At 33.1% G+C, this 14423-nt stretch overlaps 1 protein-coding gene and 1 long non-coding RNA gene across 2 annotated transcripts; both read left to right on the top strand.

The window, feature by feature from the left end:
• The first annotated feature begins 11056 nt into the window (after positions 1–11056).
• Positions 11057–12266, top strand: LOC118487185. Its single transcript, XR_004880688.1, has 2 exons — positions 11057–11310; positions 11941–12266. It is a non-coding gene; the product is annotated as an uncharacterized LOC118487185 (long non-coding RNA).
• Positions 12267–12337: 71 nt separating this feature from the next.
• On the top strand, positions 12338–14131 carry LOC118487134. Its single transcript, XM_035983686.1, has 6 exons — positions 12338–12440; positions 12545–12772; positions 12876–13114; positions 13186–13509; positions 13670–13912; positions 13994–14131. The coding sequence occupies exons 1-6, from the start codon at positions 12428–12430 to the stop codon at positions 14009–14011; spliced, it is 1065 nt and encodes a 354-aa protein (XP_035839579.1). The 5' UTR covers positions 12338–12427; the 3' UTR covers positions 14012–14131.
• The last annotated feature ends 292 nt before the right edge of the window (positions 14132–14423 follow it).

Here is a 14423-nt window from a genome sequence, read left to right as displayed (position 1 = left end):
CGAACGAAATTTCTTGTTGATGTTCGTTCGTTTATTAAACGAACGAACATAAACGAACCTCCCGTCGAACGGTTCACGAACTGTTCGCTGAACGTTCGGTTCGTTTACAGCACTTTTGCTTGCTATCTTGATTCTCATAAAAATCAAGCAGTATAACTTGTGTTCCCAATATGATGATTTTTAAAGTTCAAGGGTGTTGCAAAGTCTACTATTTAAGTCAAACATACATGAATTTACTTCTCAATTTCTTTTCCCGAGTATCCTGTCATGATAGAATATTAAATAAAGATATACAAAACAAAATAAAGATCAGAACTCAACAGAAGCGCATAAAATTCATGTATGTACATGGACATCATAATTAGAGGGTGTGTAAGATGAAAGCCGTGTTCTAGAGGTGCCCAAAAAATTTTGTTTTCTCATCTAGGTAACATAGGTCTATTATCACCATGAAAAAAAAAATATACGCTTTCTAGAGAAGGGTCGATAAGTCAATAAACATCTACCAATAATTTTTGTTAATATATACAAGTTTCTATTTTAAGGTGTCAATTTTTACTTTTCGCACTTAGCCTCCGACATCTTAGGACAGCCATGTGTATGTATATGAACTTTGAAGCTTTTGTAATGCATAGAAGCACAAAGAGCGAGTAAGAGGGGAACATGGTAATGACAGAAGAATAGAAAGCACGAAGGAGTGAAATGCGATATCCATGATGCAATTCGTTCTTCTCTGTGCTCTCTATCTTCTGTCAACATCCATCCTTATCTCTTACTCTTAACTAACTACATAGGGATGAATGCAAACACTGCTTTCAAGTGGCCAACAATATACCAAAAAGTTTAGAATGAGAAGGATGAAATGATAAAATAGAAAATAAAAGTAATAATTCAGTTTACAAGAGTTTCTAGTTTCGTTCATAGTCATGGGTTGTGTATCTAGCTTGAAGACCCCAACTAAACCTATGCTCACTTGTTCAAAAGAAGAAATATGTACATATCACATGTGTGTGTTACATGTGCTAGGCATATATGATTGTAATAAATGGTCTAAACTTAATTATGCAACAAATAAAAGAGGCAAGAACACAAACAATTTAGAAGCATGTTACTCTTTCTCGTCAGCCACCACCATATCTTCATGACTACTAGCATCTCAGAGAACAGTAAGGGATGAATAGGTGAAGTTTCCTAATGAATAGGAAGATAACATGTATCCTCTATTTATAGAGCAGATATTTTCTAGTTTTACTACTAATTGTAAACCAATAACTTTTTTTTTCTTTAAACACCTTAATTCCATCTTTATCTTGTACTTACACGGATTTGAACCCACAATCTCACCAGACCACTGGATCATGGGTTAGAAGCTAGATCTAATGGTTAGGGAAAGTTTTGGCTCATATTACTATTTGTGACGCTATAATGACATGCGTCATTCAATTCTCATATCCAATGAATATTACCAATAGATGTGTTAGTGACCACCCCGAACATATCTAGAATCTCAACAATAGAATTAGTTCTGTTTCGCACCTAGCCATAGAATATATGATGGATCATATTAATCATATATATTCGTTTATAGACCCATAACTTAAATGTGACTAACTGTTATAAGACTATCTTCAATGCTAAGGACGCCCTTAGGCACCCTTAACTGCCTACTCAGCTGCCACATCATATCCTTACAAATTCTTATAAATCCTTACAAATCCTTAAAACACTCAATTTTACCTCTAACCCTACAAACATCCTTACATTTTCCAAATCTTCCTCTATTTTTATTTTAATTTAATTACTTCAATTGTTAAAATGTATTTAATATAACTATTTAACTAATATAACTACTTAAATATGATATATTCGTAATTTTTTAATTGATATATCTCCATAATAGCTCACATCCCCATAGTATATATTATCACTTTGAAACCATCAAGCATCCTTCTCTTCCGACAAGAAGCAACGACGGTTATCGGCCAACACCACCATCAGCGTATAGCACTACCAACAACTCCACCACTTCACATCTCATCTTTCTCTTCCAGTAATAAGAAAATGCAAGTATGAGTGTGTGTGCGTATACAACATTTAAATAATTTTTTTTTAGTTTGGCACAAGAACCGAAACAAAAGGGTGCCCTTGCCGTCGGATATTCCCTTCGGATCTCTCGCCTTCGAATCTGCTCCAATGCGCCTGGAAACTTGGATAAATTCCACATCATCTCGGACCGGATTACGGATATTGCGTTGAAGACAGTCTAATCAACTTACATAATAAGTTTCAGATTATCAAATAAAACGGTTTTGTTTCTTAAATTTTTATTGAAGGAACCTATTTTCCCACTAAATACATAATTAACGTTTTAGTATAGTTATTTTTTTAATGGCCAACAGAATCAATCCCGAGCACTCTCGGGTCACCCACTGGACCAAATGGAATATTCCGAGAGTAACCCGAGTCCACCGCCAAATTCCGGGGAAAACCGGGTAACCCACCCGCCCATAAGCACGACGGTGAAATTACCGGTAAAACCAGTTGCCTCAAGGATCGAACCCAAGTTTGCATTGATCTCAAATCATTGCTCACCAGTATTTCGCTCTGCACCAAGTGAGAGTTGAAGCTGCATCTCACAAGAGAAATACAAGTGTTCCACCACTTGATCTAGAGATTATTGGTTAGTATAGTTATTTAGGGCATGTTTGGCAAAGCTTTTTGAAACAACTTATTGACTTATTGGCTTTTCGAAAAGTCATAAGCTCTAAAATGGTGTTTGGCAATGAGAGTGTATGTGAGAGGGAAAAGTGACTTTTCCAAAAAGTCACTCCATCGTGACTTTTCAAAAAGTCAATAAATCAATAAGCTGGTTTCAAAAGGCTTAGCCAAACATGCCCTTAATTAATTGTTCTTTTACGTGCAAAGGTATGTCGTCTCTAAGATTCTCTTCGGTATCTTTTACTAAGGAGTCAATTGTTATTTTAGTGCCATTTAGTCCAAATAGTTTTTTTTCACCTTTATGTCCCCGACTTTTCCTTTTTATTGCCATTTTAATTACATTTTCAAATTTCCATTCTGATCCACTCTTTTTTTATATTGAAAAAATAAAAGAAAAATAGCTAATTAGTGGGACCCACCCCTACCCTCCCCCTTCTTCATCAAACCTGCTCTCTCTCTCTCTCTCTCTCTCTCTCTCTCTCTCTCTCTCTCTCTCTCTCTCTACATCTCCCACCCATCATCACCATAAACACCAGCCACCACCACCATCAACACCAGCCACCACCATTGAAGAGAAAACTTTAATTTGTTTCATCAACATACCCTTCCAAGTACACACTTAAGATTACAGTGACCAAACTATCTAAAAATCTTCGATCTGCCACTAAACTCATGTACTAAAATGAAGGTATAATCATTTACTGCATCCAATACGCATCCTATGTCCATACAATTGTCATCAACAATCACACAGTAACAGACAAGAGTCCTAATCTAACATTTATGGTGGTGATGGGTGGGAGATGTAAAGTGAAGTGAAGGTAGAGAGAGAGAGAGAGAGAGAGAGAGAGAGAGAGAGAGAGAGAGCGGGTTTGATGAAGAAGGGGAGGGAGGGGTGGGTCCCAGTAATTAAATATTTTTCTTTTATTTTTTCAATATAAAAAAAAAGAATGGATTAAAATGGGAATTTGAAAGATTTAAATTGAAAATCCTCAAAATACCTCTAGTTAAAAATTGAGTTTTTGGACGGAGTTAGACAATGTGATCAAAATGGCAATAAAAGGGAAAAGTCAGGGACACAGGGAAGAAAAAAATATATATTTTGACTAAAATAACAAATTTGGACAAACCTCAGTGACTAAAATGGCAATTTACTCTTTAATAATAGCTCATACCACTTTTATTGGCTTATTATTATGGTATTATTCTATTATATTTTTGTAGCGACAAAATTCTTTTAATCTCTGTTATCAGTGGGACTTGAACCCAAGACTCCCCCCTCTCCTCCCAATGGACCACCACCCCATTGGTATTATTCTATAACACTTATTATCCGATTATTGTTATGGTTAAGTGGCAATCTATCTTACTCATACTCCTAATTAAACTACAATTTAAATATATTACACTTGCCTAGGATTGAACCTTAGATCTACCCATATATGGTGCTCCTTGAGACTTAGCCTCTTTTTAGACAAGAGAGTATATGGATAGTTAGAGATTCATTACATAAATAATAGATGTCATATTATATAAGCATGGGTTATATAAATACAAATCCTTTGTATCCTCATTTCATTCAACATTTTGATATAAATCACAATTACACATACTAAATGTGTTTTACTTGCCATGAGGGCCAAGTCACCATGACCATCGCAGCGCCGCCATCATCGGTCGTTCGACACTACATAAAGAGTGCGACAATCTACAAACAGTGGGACACTTCACAATTTGTGATTCTCTCTGATTGAATGTCCAACCTTAGCAACATTTGCTCAGCGACACTCTCAGGTGATCATCCTAATTGTCTACGACACTCTTTGTTGCTTGGCGGGAATCTCGAACGACAGACCCAGTTCAGAAACGACAGTTAACAAAATTATCACAATTACCATGTTAACTCCATAGGAGAAAGCATCCGAAAATTCAAAAAAAAAAATTTACCCTCTCTCCAACAAACTAGGTGTACTAGAAAACAACGATTGATAACAAACAAGTCATTTGGCTATAATAACGGTTTCGTTCCACGCCCAAATCCTACTGTTTCTACTGCTTCTGACTCTAAGATTGTTATCACTGTTAATCCGAACTTTCAGGCTTGGATTGCTAATCATGCACACATTTTCATGATCATTATCTCAATTCTATCTGAAGCCTCTTTTTCTCATGCCCAAGGAACTATTGGCAGTGAATTACGGGACTCCCTTGCTCGAGCTTATGCTCCCAACACTTCATCAAAGAGAATTTACAATTGAGGCCTAAATCCTTATGCTACAAATGAAAGAGGATTAAACACCTCTTGCTTATCTCAGCCAGGCATAAGTATATGCATCTTCACTTGCTAACATTGGTGAACCGATCAAAAACATGGACCCTGTGTTGTATGTGATATCTGGTCTACGGAAGGAATACAACAATCTTAAATCCAATGTGCATACCTGTTCAATACCCCTTTGGCTTTCAACGAATTTACTCACCAATCATGACTATATGATTACAATGCCCTCACCACCAACTTCAGCCATGACCTTTGTTGCCACCATAACTCCTCATTACGTCCCTTAACTGCCCTTATCATGATCCATCTACTTTCTGTAATCATCCAAATGGCAACCTTTCTAATATGCAGTCACAAACAAGCTCGCCTGGTCATAATACACGATATCATGACACAAGAGCCACCAAACATGTCACCCAAGACTTGGCAAGTTTGGACAATTCTAAGGTATATCATGGTAATGAATTCCTTCATGGTGGTAATGGGAACGATTTTCCTATCCTTCATGTTGGTTCAAAAGAAATTCATTCCTTAAACAAATCATTTAACATTTCTAATATTATATGTTCATTAAATTGACAAGCAACTTCTATCATGTCCAATAGTTTTTCTTAGACAACAATGTTTTATTTGAATTTCACTCTTCTTTTTTCATTATAAAAGACAAATCTACATGCACTACCCTCCTCACGGGCGTAGTGTGAATGGCCTCTACACACTTCACCTTCGCATCTTCTCATTCCTGGCATTAAACACGAGTCTCTTCATATCTGTGCTTTCTAATTGTTTTTTACCTGTACCTAAGACATCTAGTTCCATGTCATGTACCGCTTAACCCTTAGGCAAATTAACAAAAATGCATGTACTTGTCTCTAGTTTCGTAGCATATAACCATTTGATCTTGTAGTGATGTATGGGCCATGCCCCTATTTTACCTTCTAATGGTCATTAATATGTTTTGTTGTGTTGATCATTATTCTCATTACATGTGGATTTTTTATATAACCGGCCAACAAATCTGATGTTTACAATTGTTGATCCCAGATAAGTTGCTCTTTGACTAAGTATGGCAATTGATTTCAACAAGTATGGAAATATTGTGCAGAACCAGAAATCAAACTTTCAAGAAACACAACTTACAGAATTTTCAAGTATATATATCACTTTGGAGAAACAGAGTTTACAAGGTGATTGTGAGGTTATTGACTATTACAAATGAACGCTCAAAGAATTCTGTAATGAAAGGTAATGGAGTTTTTGGTGTATGTATTGAATTACCGGTTCTTTTATGTGAGTTTTAACCAAAATTGAAGTTTTTGTTGGTATGTTTAGTTTTTAATCTTCACCATGATAATTCAATTTTGTTAGGACTTTTTAGCCTAAGATTTGTCATTTATGGTTATTGTATGCAAGAATTTAAAGTCTCATCTTTTTTTAGTCAAAACTGAATCTTTTGTTTTTCATATTATGTTTTTGCAGATTATAGTTGTGTTATTTCTTGTGGTTGCTGGTTTTCGACCTTTACCATAAAAGGTATCTTATTTGTTGCAACCCTTTTCATCTTTGTTTTGTTTGTTACTTCCTTATTGTTGTGTTGATCTTTGTTTGAACTGTTGTGGGTTTCCTTTGTGTATGGTTTAACTTATATGATTATTCCTTATTGTTGTGTTGATCTTTGTTTGAACAGTTTTGATATTTTAAAATAGAAATAATATATAGTTATATAGTTTAGTCTAATTGTATGTTGACATGACAAATTTTGGTGTGTTCTGCATTCTCTAATGGGTCAAACTTGGTTTGTTTTCAATATATTTTTTTCTATTCGTTGCTGGTCAAAATTGGGTTGTCTCTAATGCGTCACCATTATTACGATTTTTTATCCATTTATGTTTTCAAACCTTTAACTGTACATGCTATAATTACCCTGAAAAACCTCATTTGGATTGAATACTACTACGATTATGTCTAGACTTAAACTGAACAGCCATGAAAAACAAAAGAAATTAGCCGCATTTTGTGCGTTGTGGCTTCATATACTAAACATGGTTATTTGGTATATTCGAGCAGTTCAAATAGTTATAAGTATACGTTTAGATATGTGTCCAACTAGACCTCGCTACAAGATGTTCTACCCCGAGAGAAAAGAATATATGCATAGGTTAGTGTACGAGAGTGACGACACTTGTCTTCATCAACTACGAATGTTTAGGGCAACATTAGTGACACTTTGTAGTATGTTGGAGGGGGTGGAAAGTTGAAGGCGACTAAGTATCTCCAGGTAGATATATGAACAGGTTGCAATTTTCCTGTACGTTTTGGCACACCATGTGAAGAATCGAGTGGCGAAGTTTCAATTTCGCAGATCAGGAGAGACTATTAGTAAACATTACTACAACAAAAATGGCTTTTTAGGACCTTTTCTGTGGGACGCTTGTAAAAGAGGGTCCTAAAAACTATTTAATAGGACTAATGAACTTTTGAGGTCCTTTTATAATATACTATACTAAACCGGTGTCCTAAAAAAACTATTTAATAGGATGGATGGTTTTCTGGGGTCCTATTATCATATAATTTAATAGGACACTTAAACTGTAGATCCTAATATAGTACTTTATAAGACATTTAATTGTTAATGTCCTATTATGTGGTACTGTATTAGGACAGTTGATCATCTAGGGTCCTATTATAACATAATTTAATAGGACACGTTGTAGTTAAGTCATAAATGTTAAGTGTTATAGGACCCCTTCTTGTCGAAGTCATATTAGAACTTAACTTAAACTTTATAGGACGCTTAATCATTGTGGTATTATTATCATTACTGGAAAACATGCCTAATGTAACTTTTTAGAAGTAACCTTTTTCAAATGAGTTGCATTTGACTCTAACGCAACTTCGTTGAAAATAAAGGTTGTATTAAAAGATCTAATGCAACCTTTTTCATAAAAAGTTGCAAAATTAGATTAAATTTGCAACCTTTCAATTAAAAAGTTGCGAATTTTACTAAAATTTATAACCTTTTATTTGAAATGTTGTAACTTTTATTTAAGCTTGCGACATTGTCGGAAATGTTGCATTAACAAAATTTAAACGCAACTTTTACTATAAAAGGTTGCATTCAAATATACGTAGTATCGTGTCATACGTAATTTACTTATTTGCCCATAAACTCTCACAACCAAAAAAGTTTATGCTGAATAATTTAATAAAAACAAAAATTGGTTTGGATGTCTTGATTTCTAAAATGAAAGGGGTATCTTTTTTTTTCTACCCTTAGCTGTGAGTAGAAATTTTAAAAACTTAATAAACTTTTGATATTATCCCATAAATATCATAATCAGATTCCAAAGGTTTGTTTTTATTTTTTATATAAATTGTTATTAAGAAATACTTTACAGTTTTATAAAACTAAAATTCCAAACTAGCCAGGGCTGAATTGTAGTCGTAGCATATTTTTTATTTCCCAAACATGATATAAATTTATTTTCTAATTTGTTAATATCCGAATAAAACCCAATTTTTTTCGTTCTTCTGTTTTCCCTCCAAAGTTTTTTTTTTATTTGATTACTTTTCCCTCTAAACCTTTTTTTACTTAATTACTTTTCCCTCTAAACTTTTTTTTATATACTTACTTTTCCCTCTTAGTTCCCTCCGAAACTCCTCTAGTTCCCTTCAAAATTAATTTTTGGTGAGAATGCGTGAGAGGGAAAGTTTGACCGTTTAAAAGAGAAGTCTTTTAATTAGAGGAAAACTATAAGGAATAAATTAATTTTGGGTGAAATTATTGATTTTTTTTTCTAGTCTATTAAAATACATGAAAAAACTATTTTTTTACCCAAATTAATCATATAAAATAAATTATATATATATATATATATATATATATATATATATATTGCTTTATGGGGGAAGGATCCACAAAAATATGAGTTTTGCCTAAGTAGCCTATAATAAAGATTGTGATGATAACATGTGGCACTCCTAATAAGTAAGAATTAAGGGCATTTTGGTCCTTATAAATAGGAGTAAAAATGACATGTGACACCCTTTTGTTTTTTAAAAATACAACAAAAAATCTAGTACAAAAACTCTAGTACAAAAAATTTAACACAAAAAATCTAGTATAAAAAATATAGCACAAAAAATATAGTACAAAAAATATAGCACAAAAAAATGTAGTACAAAAAAATATAGCATAAAAAATATAGTATAAAAAATATAGCAAAAAAAAATTCAGCAAAAAATGTAGTACAAAAAAATCCAGCACAAAAAATTGAGAAAAAAAATTTAAGACAAAAAAATTCAGCACAAAAAATTAGCACAAAAATATAGTACAAAAATCAAGCACAAAAAATGTTATACAACATAGAAATACAACACATTTTAGTGAGTTTTTTTAATCTTCATATTTTATATAGCAATATGTTACTCAAATTAAAGATAAAAAGACGCTCGATTTTACGGTGAAATTTTTATGTAAAAATAATGTCGTATAAAAAAGTTATAAACGTTTAAAAAACGGGGGTGGAATATGCATGTACCTTGCATGTGGAGAGAGAAAGTCCATAAATATGATTTTCCGAAGATACCCTTGCACTCCTCCTTTCTCCTATACTTTCATCTTAACCATTGATTTGAAAAATGAATGGTTAAGATTTCTTCTCATCCTAGTTAGGCAAAATAAACTTTTTATTTGATCTTACCCCTTGCTTTATGTTTACAATATATATATATATATATATATATATATATATATATATATATATATATATATATATATATATATATATATATATATATATATATAGGGTTGGGTTATATGGAAAACCCCATCTTTTTGAGAAAACCTATGAAACCCAACCTCATCCATTGATTTTGTTTCATCCAAGTAGATCAATGGTTGAGCTTTTTTTGGTGTCTTTTACATTTAAATAAAATCATCATCAATCTTAACGCCTAGATGGCCCAATAAGACATATATCACCTATTATCACTCATTATGATCTTGTATAACTAACTCACTACAACCCGATATAACTTAAGGCCTAATATGAGCTAATAGAGCCCAACATGATTTACTAAGAGTAATCATAAATAGTGAGGTTCAAATGTAATCCATTAAGAGTCGTCATGAATAATGAGACCCAAAATGGTCCATTAAGGGTCATTATGAATAATGAGACCCAATGTGGTCCATTAAGAGTCATCATGAATAATGGGGCCTAAAATATTCCATTACGGGTCAACGTGAATGCTAAGGGTCAATGTAGTCAATTAAGAGTCATCGTGAATAATGAGACCCAAAATGGTCCACCAAGGGTTATCATGAATAACAAGGCCCAATGTGGTCCATTAAGGGTCAATATGAATACTAAGGCTCAAATTGGGCCATTAAGAGTCATCATGAATAATGAAACCCAAAATGGTCCATTAATGGTCATCATGAATCATTCATGATCAATGTGGTCCATTAAGAGTCATCATGAATAATAAGACCCAAAATGGTCCATTAAGAGTCATCATGAATAATGAGGTCTATTAACACTACTCACGATCTCGAATGTTACCCAATATGATCCATTAAGATACGTACGAACTATTACTATACATTATGGTATAGTGGTATACTATGAGTCACTACAACCTTATATAGTTATTTAAGATGTTACGTGGCTTAATAAAGTTCATCATATTCTCTTAAGAGTTTAATGATAATTTTAGGTATTCATGACCCATCAAGAGTTATCACGACCCTAGTCTAGTTTGCTTAAAAATAGTTTACATAGAACAAACATGGTCAATATGGTCAAACTGCATTAGTCACTTGGTCGAAAAAGTATACAAATGAAAGTTATGAGAAATAAAAAAAAACATTATTTTCTGTTAATAATTTAATATTATGTTTATTATAGCGAAATCAAAAAATATTTATTTGAAAAAATGACTACATTGAGGTTATCTAATAATCGTTTAATATTATTTAGATATGTAATATAGATAATATCTTTTTGATATATTTTAGTTTCCCTCCCAACATCTCAATCTCGTACCCATTCCCCCTAAAAATTTTAGGTTTCCATCTTATTCTCAATTTTGGATGTGGGGTTTCTCCGGCAAAGGGGGCTAGTAAGATAGAGAAAATATCATCGGCTCCTTCCCGACGACCACATCGATCTCTCTCGCGGTCACGTGTTCTTCCCCCTCCGGCCAACTGCTCTTCGTCAATGGTATCTCGCTCGCTTCACATTATCACTATGTTCTGTGAGTGAATCAGTTGCTTTATCCACTCTCCAAATTCATACACTCTACAAGTACGCTTCACTCTCGTTTTTTCTGCCTTGATAAATCTACACATAGGTTCTAAATTGTTGATCAAACGAGTAGATTGTTGTTGTATATTATGCAACAATGTTTACAAAAAAAAGTGTTAGGTTAGGTATGTAAAATTAATATACGCACTTTTCGATAGATTTGATATTTATTTATACCTAAGCTCGTTAGCACAACCCTTTACAAGGGTTCGGTCGTTGAAATTTTAGATATTAAATGGATAAACATTTAAAATTAAGTATAAACTTACATTGAGTTATAGAGTTGTGAAAATTGCAATGGCCAGTTCATTGTATGTTTGTAACACTTTCTAGGTAGAGAGCGGTTTATATGTGTCCAATTAAAGAGAACATTTTTGGTGTTTCTTCAACTGCAACTTCAAATACCATTGAATTTCACTGGATTGTTTTTTTACATATGTGTTGTGCATTTGTATGAATCTGTTGCTCAAATCATTTTACTCACCAAAAAAGTTTTCTATGAATTAATATTGCTCAAAGCTACGAATTTTTGCTCGTATCATTTAACTGCTGAAAATTTCCCTAGGGTTTAGAGTGACTAATTATCTTGTTTTTACATGTCTTCATGTTTCCCACCGTGTGTTACGCTAGAGAGTGCTGCTCTTTTGGTGGCACAACGACTGTTAAGTGGCATCAACTAAACCCCGTGAAACGGCATCATTACCACACCAAAAGACATGAATGCTTATGAAAAGAGTAGAATGACAAGGATTCAAGAGAACCAAAAAAAATTACAAGCTTTGAGATTGAAAAATATTGCTAAATCTTTGACAAGTCTAGCAGAGAGAGAAAAAACAAAGAAAAAGAAAAAGAAATCAATGGATACCAGTGAGAAAGATATAGATGTAGAGTATATGCCTGGTTCTGATGTTGATGTTGAGCAAGATTATCAAGAAGCAACAAAAATCTCTAAAAAGGTAGTAATATCAAATACAGATAATATAATTTCTTTCGGTTTCTTCTCTAACAATTCGACTTACAGAAACAACGTCCAACATACATTGCTCCGCAGTCTCTGAAAAGATATAAGAGAAAGTTATTTGCAGTTGACAACGATGATGACCACAGGGAGCGTGACATGAGATTTCATGGTACCTATATTTGTTTTTTTAAATATTTTATGTATGATATTTAATTAATATTAATTCTAGATTCAATTAACTGTTTTTTATGCTTACTTTTTTTGTAACTCTAGATATCAATGAAGAACAAGATGATGTTGAATTTGATGATATGGAAGATATAGATATGAATGAAGCTTATGAAGAACAAGATAGTTTTAAAGATGATGGAGATAAAGACATGGAAGATTTAGAAAAGGTGAATGATTTAGAAAACCAGAATGATGAACTGGTTGAAGAAGAATGTGAAGTTCTAGAAAATGAAGAAGAGCATGAAGTTTCACAACAAGAAAATGAAGCAGGTTTATTTAATCTACTTGATTGCTTCATTTTTTTTTGTTAAATCCTATATTTAGTATTTTTAATGTATACATGTACATTGTAAATCATGTTCACTTTTTGTAGTTCGTAATGTACGTAAAAGAGTGAGAGGACCAACGCATATGCCAAGGGTTTGGCCCCAAGAAAAAGGGGATAGAATTCCTATTTTAGTTAATGCACACGGACAACTAATTAATGACAAAAGTAGTCAACTGACCCATTTCATGGGAACCCTTTCAAGGAGTGGAAAGTATTGTCCGATTTATAAACCATGGAATAAAGTTAACGCCGCCAAAAAACAAGCGTTGCTTGCACTCTTAAAGGTACATAATTAAAAATATGTATGTTAATGACTTAAGTATTTGTTTTCTCATGTAACCTGTTTCATTTTTAGAAAAAAATTGATATTCCTGAAGTTGCTAAAGGCTGGATATTCCAATCATTTGGGCGGAAGGTGAAGAGCTGGAGGGCAAGAGTTAAGGAACTATACCATGGTCTGGGTGTTCGTGCTGCTGATGTTTGGGGTGTAATACCAAGTCGTTCGGCATGCCATAGAGAAAACATCCAATTGAAGTCTCAATGTGAAGAACTTACTAGTACTGTGGTCCAGTTACGAACCCAAGTATCAGAGATGGAAGGGTCGAGGGGTGGTTCCAGTGTTCAACCTCTTGCATCACAACATTTCCCCAATGTAACCAATGGACATCAACGTTTACGGGTATTTTTCTATATAAATATTTTAAAACCAATTTTCATTAGTTTTTCTATAAAAATGTTAGCCTGCTAGTTTAAAACTTTATTATTTTTTTTTTGTAAAATGATTTTTTGCACTATTATGACTAGAGTTTAATAAATATTTGTTGAAAACTAAAATCTAGGTCGGAGATGAAGTTTTCCTCAAAAGCATTCTAAACTCTACCGAGATTGTAGCAAGAGGAAGGGTCCAGAGCTTGGACCCAAATGATGTAGTTGGTGGTACAAAGATTGGACCAGAATGGTGTGAGGTAAACGTTCAACTACCAATAAAAAAAGATGAAAACTTGGTAAGACCATATGGTTTATTTTCTACAATTCAAGATTGTATTGGTACATCCATCGCATGGCCCTATCCATTCATCTCGGTATGTATTTGTTAAACTTGTGATACAAATAATTTTAATATCATGGAACTTAATGCTTATACATGGGTGGTTTATCTGTAGGTAGTCCATGAGGATTGAGGACACATGATGACTCAAGATTTTATCCTTCTTATTTCTTTAATTGTTTTTAATTTCTTTGTTAAATGTTAAGACTTTATGTTAGATAATGTTATAATTTATTTATGGTTAGTGTTTTTGTTATGAACATGCTTATTTGAAATATAATGATTCTTTCATTAGTTGATGTTATACAATAACTATTAGGATGTTATATGTTGATGGTCTGTTTATAAAATTGGTTTTATAAATTAATTTTTAAGGACGCTTGTATGTGTATCAAAAGATTAAAAGTAGGTAATCACATATTAGAACATTGTAAAAGTGTCCTAATATGTTCTTTTTAGGACGCTATTTATGTTATCTATAGACATATTATGTGACCATAAAACTGGTTTCATAATCTTATTTGGTATATTAGGACCCTTATCTT

This window comes from Helianthus annuus, chromosome 15 (assembly GCF_002127325.2).
Source record: "Helianthus annuus cultivar XRQ/B chromosome 15, HanXRQr2.0-SUNRISE, whole genome shotgun sequence".
In the NCBI taxonomy this organism is placed as follows: domain Eukaryota; kingdom Viridiplantae; phylum Streptophyta; class Magnoliopsida; order Asterales; family Asteraceae; genus Helianthus; species Helianthus annuus.
The sequence above is the reverse complement of the archived record's forward strand: the minus strand, read 5'-3'. Positions and strand labels throughout refer to the sequence as shown.

What these genes read in the sequence shown, in the direction of transcription:
- LOC118487134 (XM_035983686.1), top strand. An exon ending in ACAACAAGAAAATGAAGCAG is followed by an intron (nt 12,773 to 12,875) that starts GTTTATTTAATC and finishes CACTTTTTGTAG; the next exon opens with TTCGTAATGTACGTAAAAGA. An exon ending in CGTTGCTTGCACTCTTAAAG is followed by an intron (nt 13,115 to 13,185) that starts GTACATAATTAA and finishes TTTCATTTTTAG; the next exon opens with AAAAAAATTGATATTCCTGA.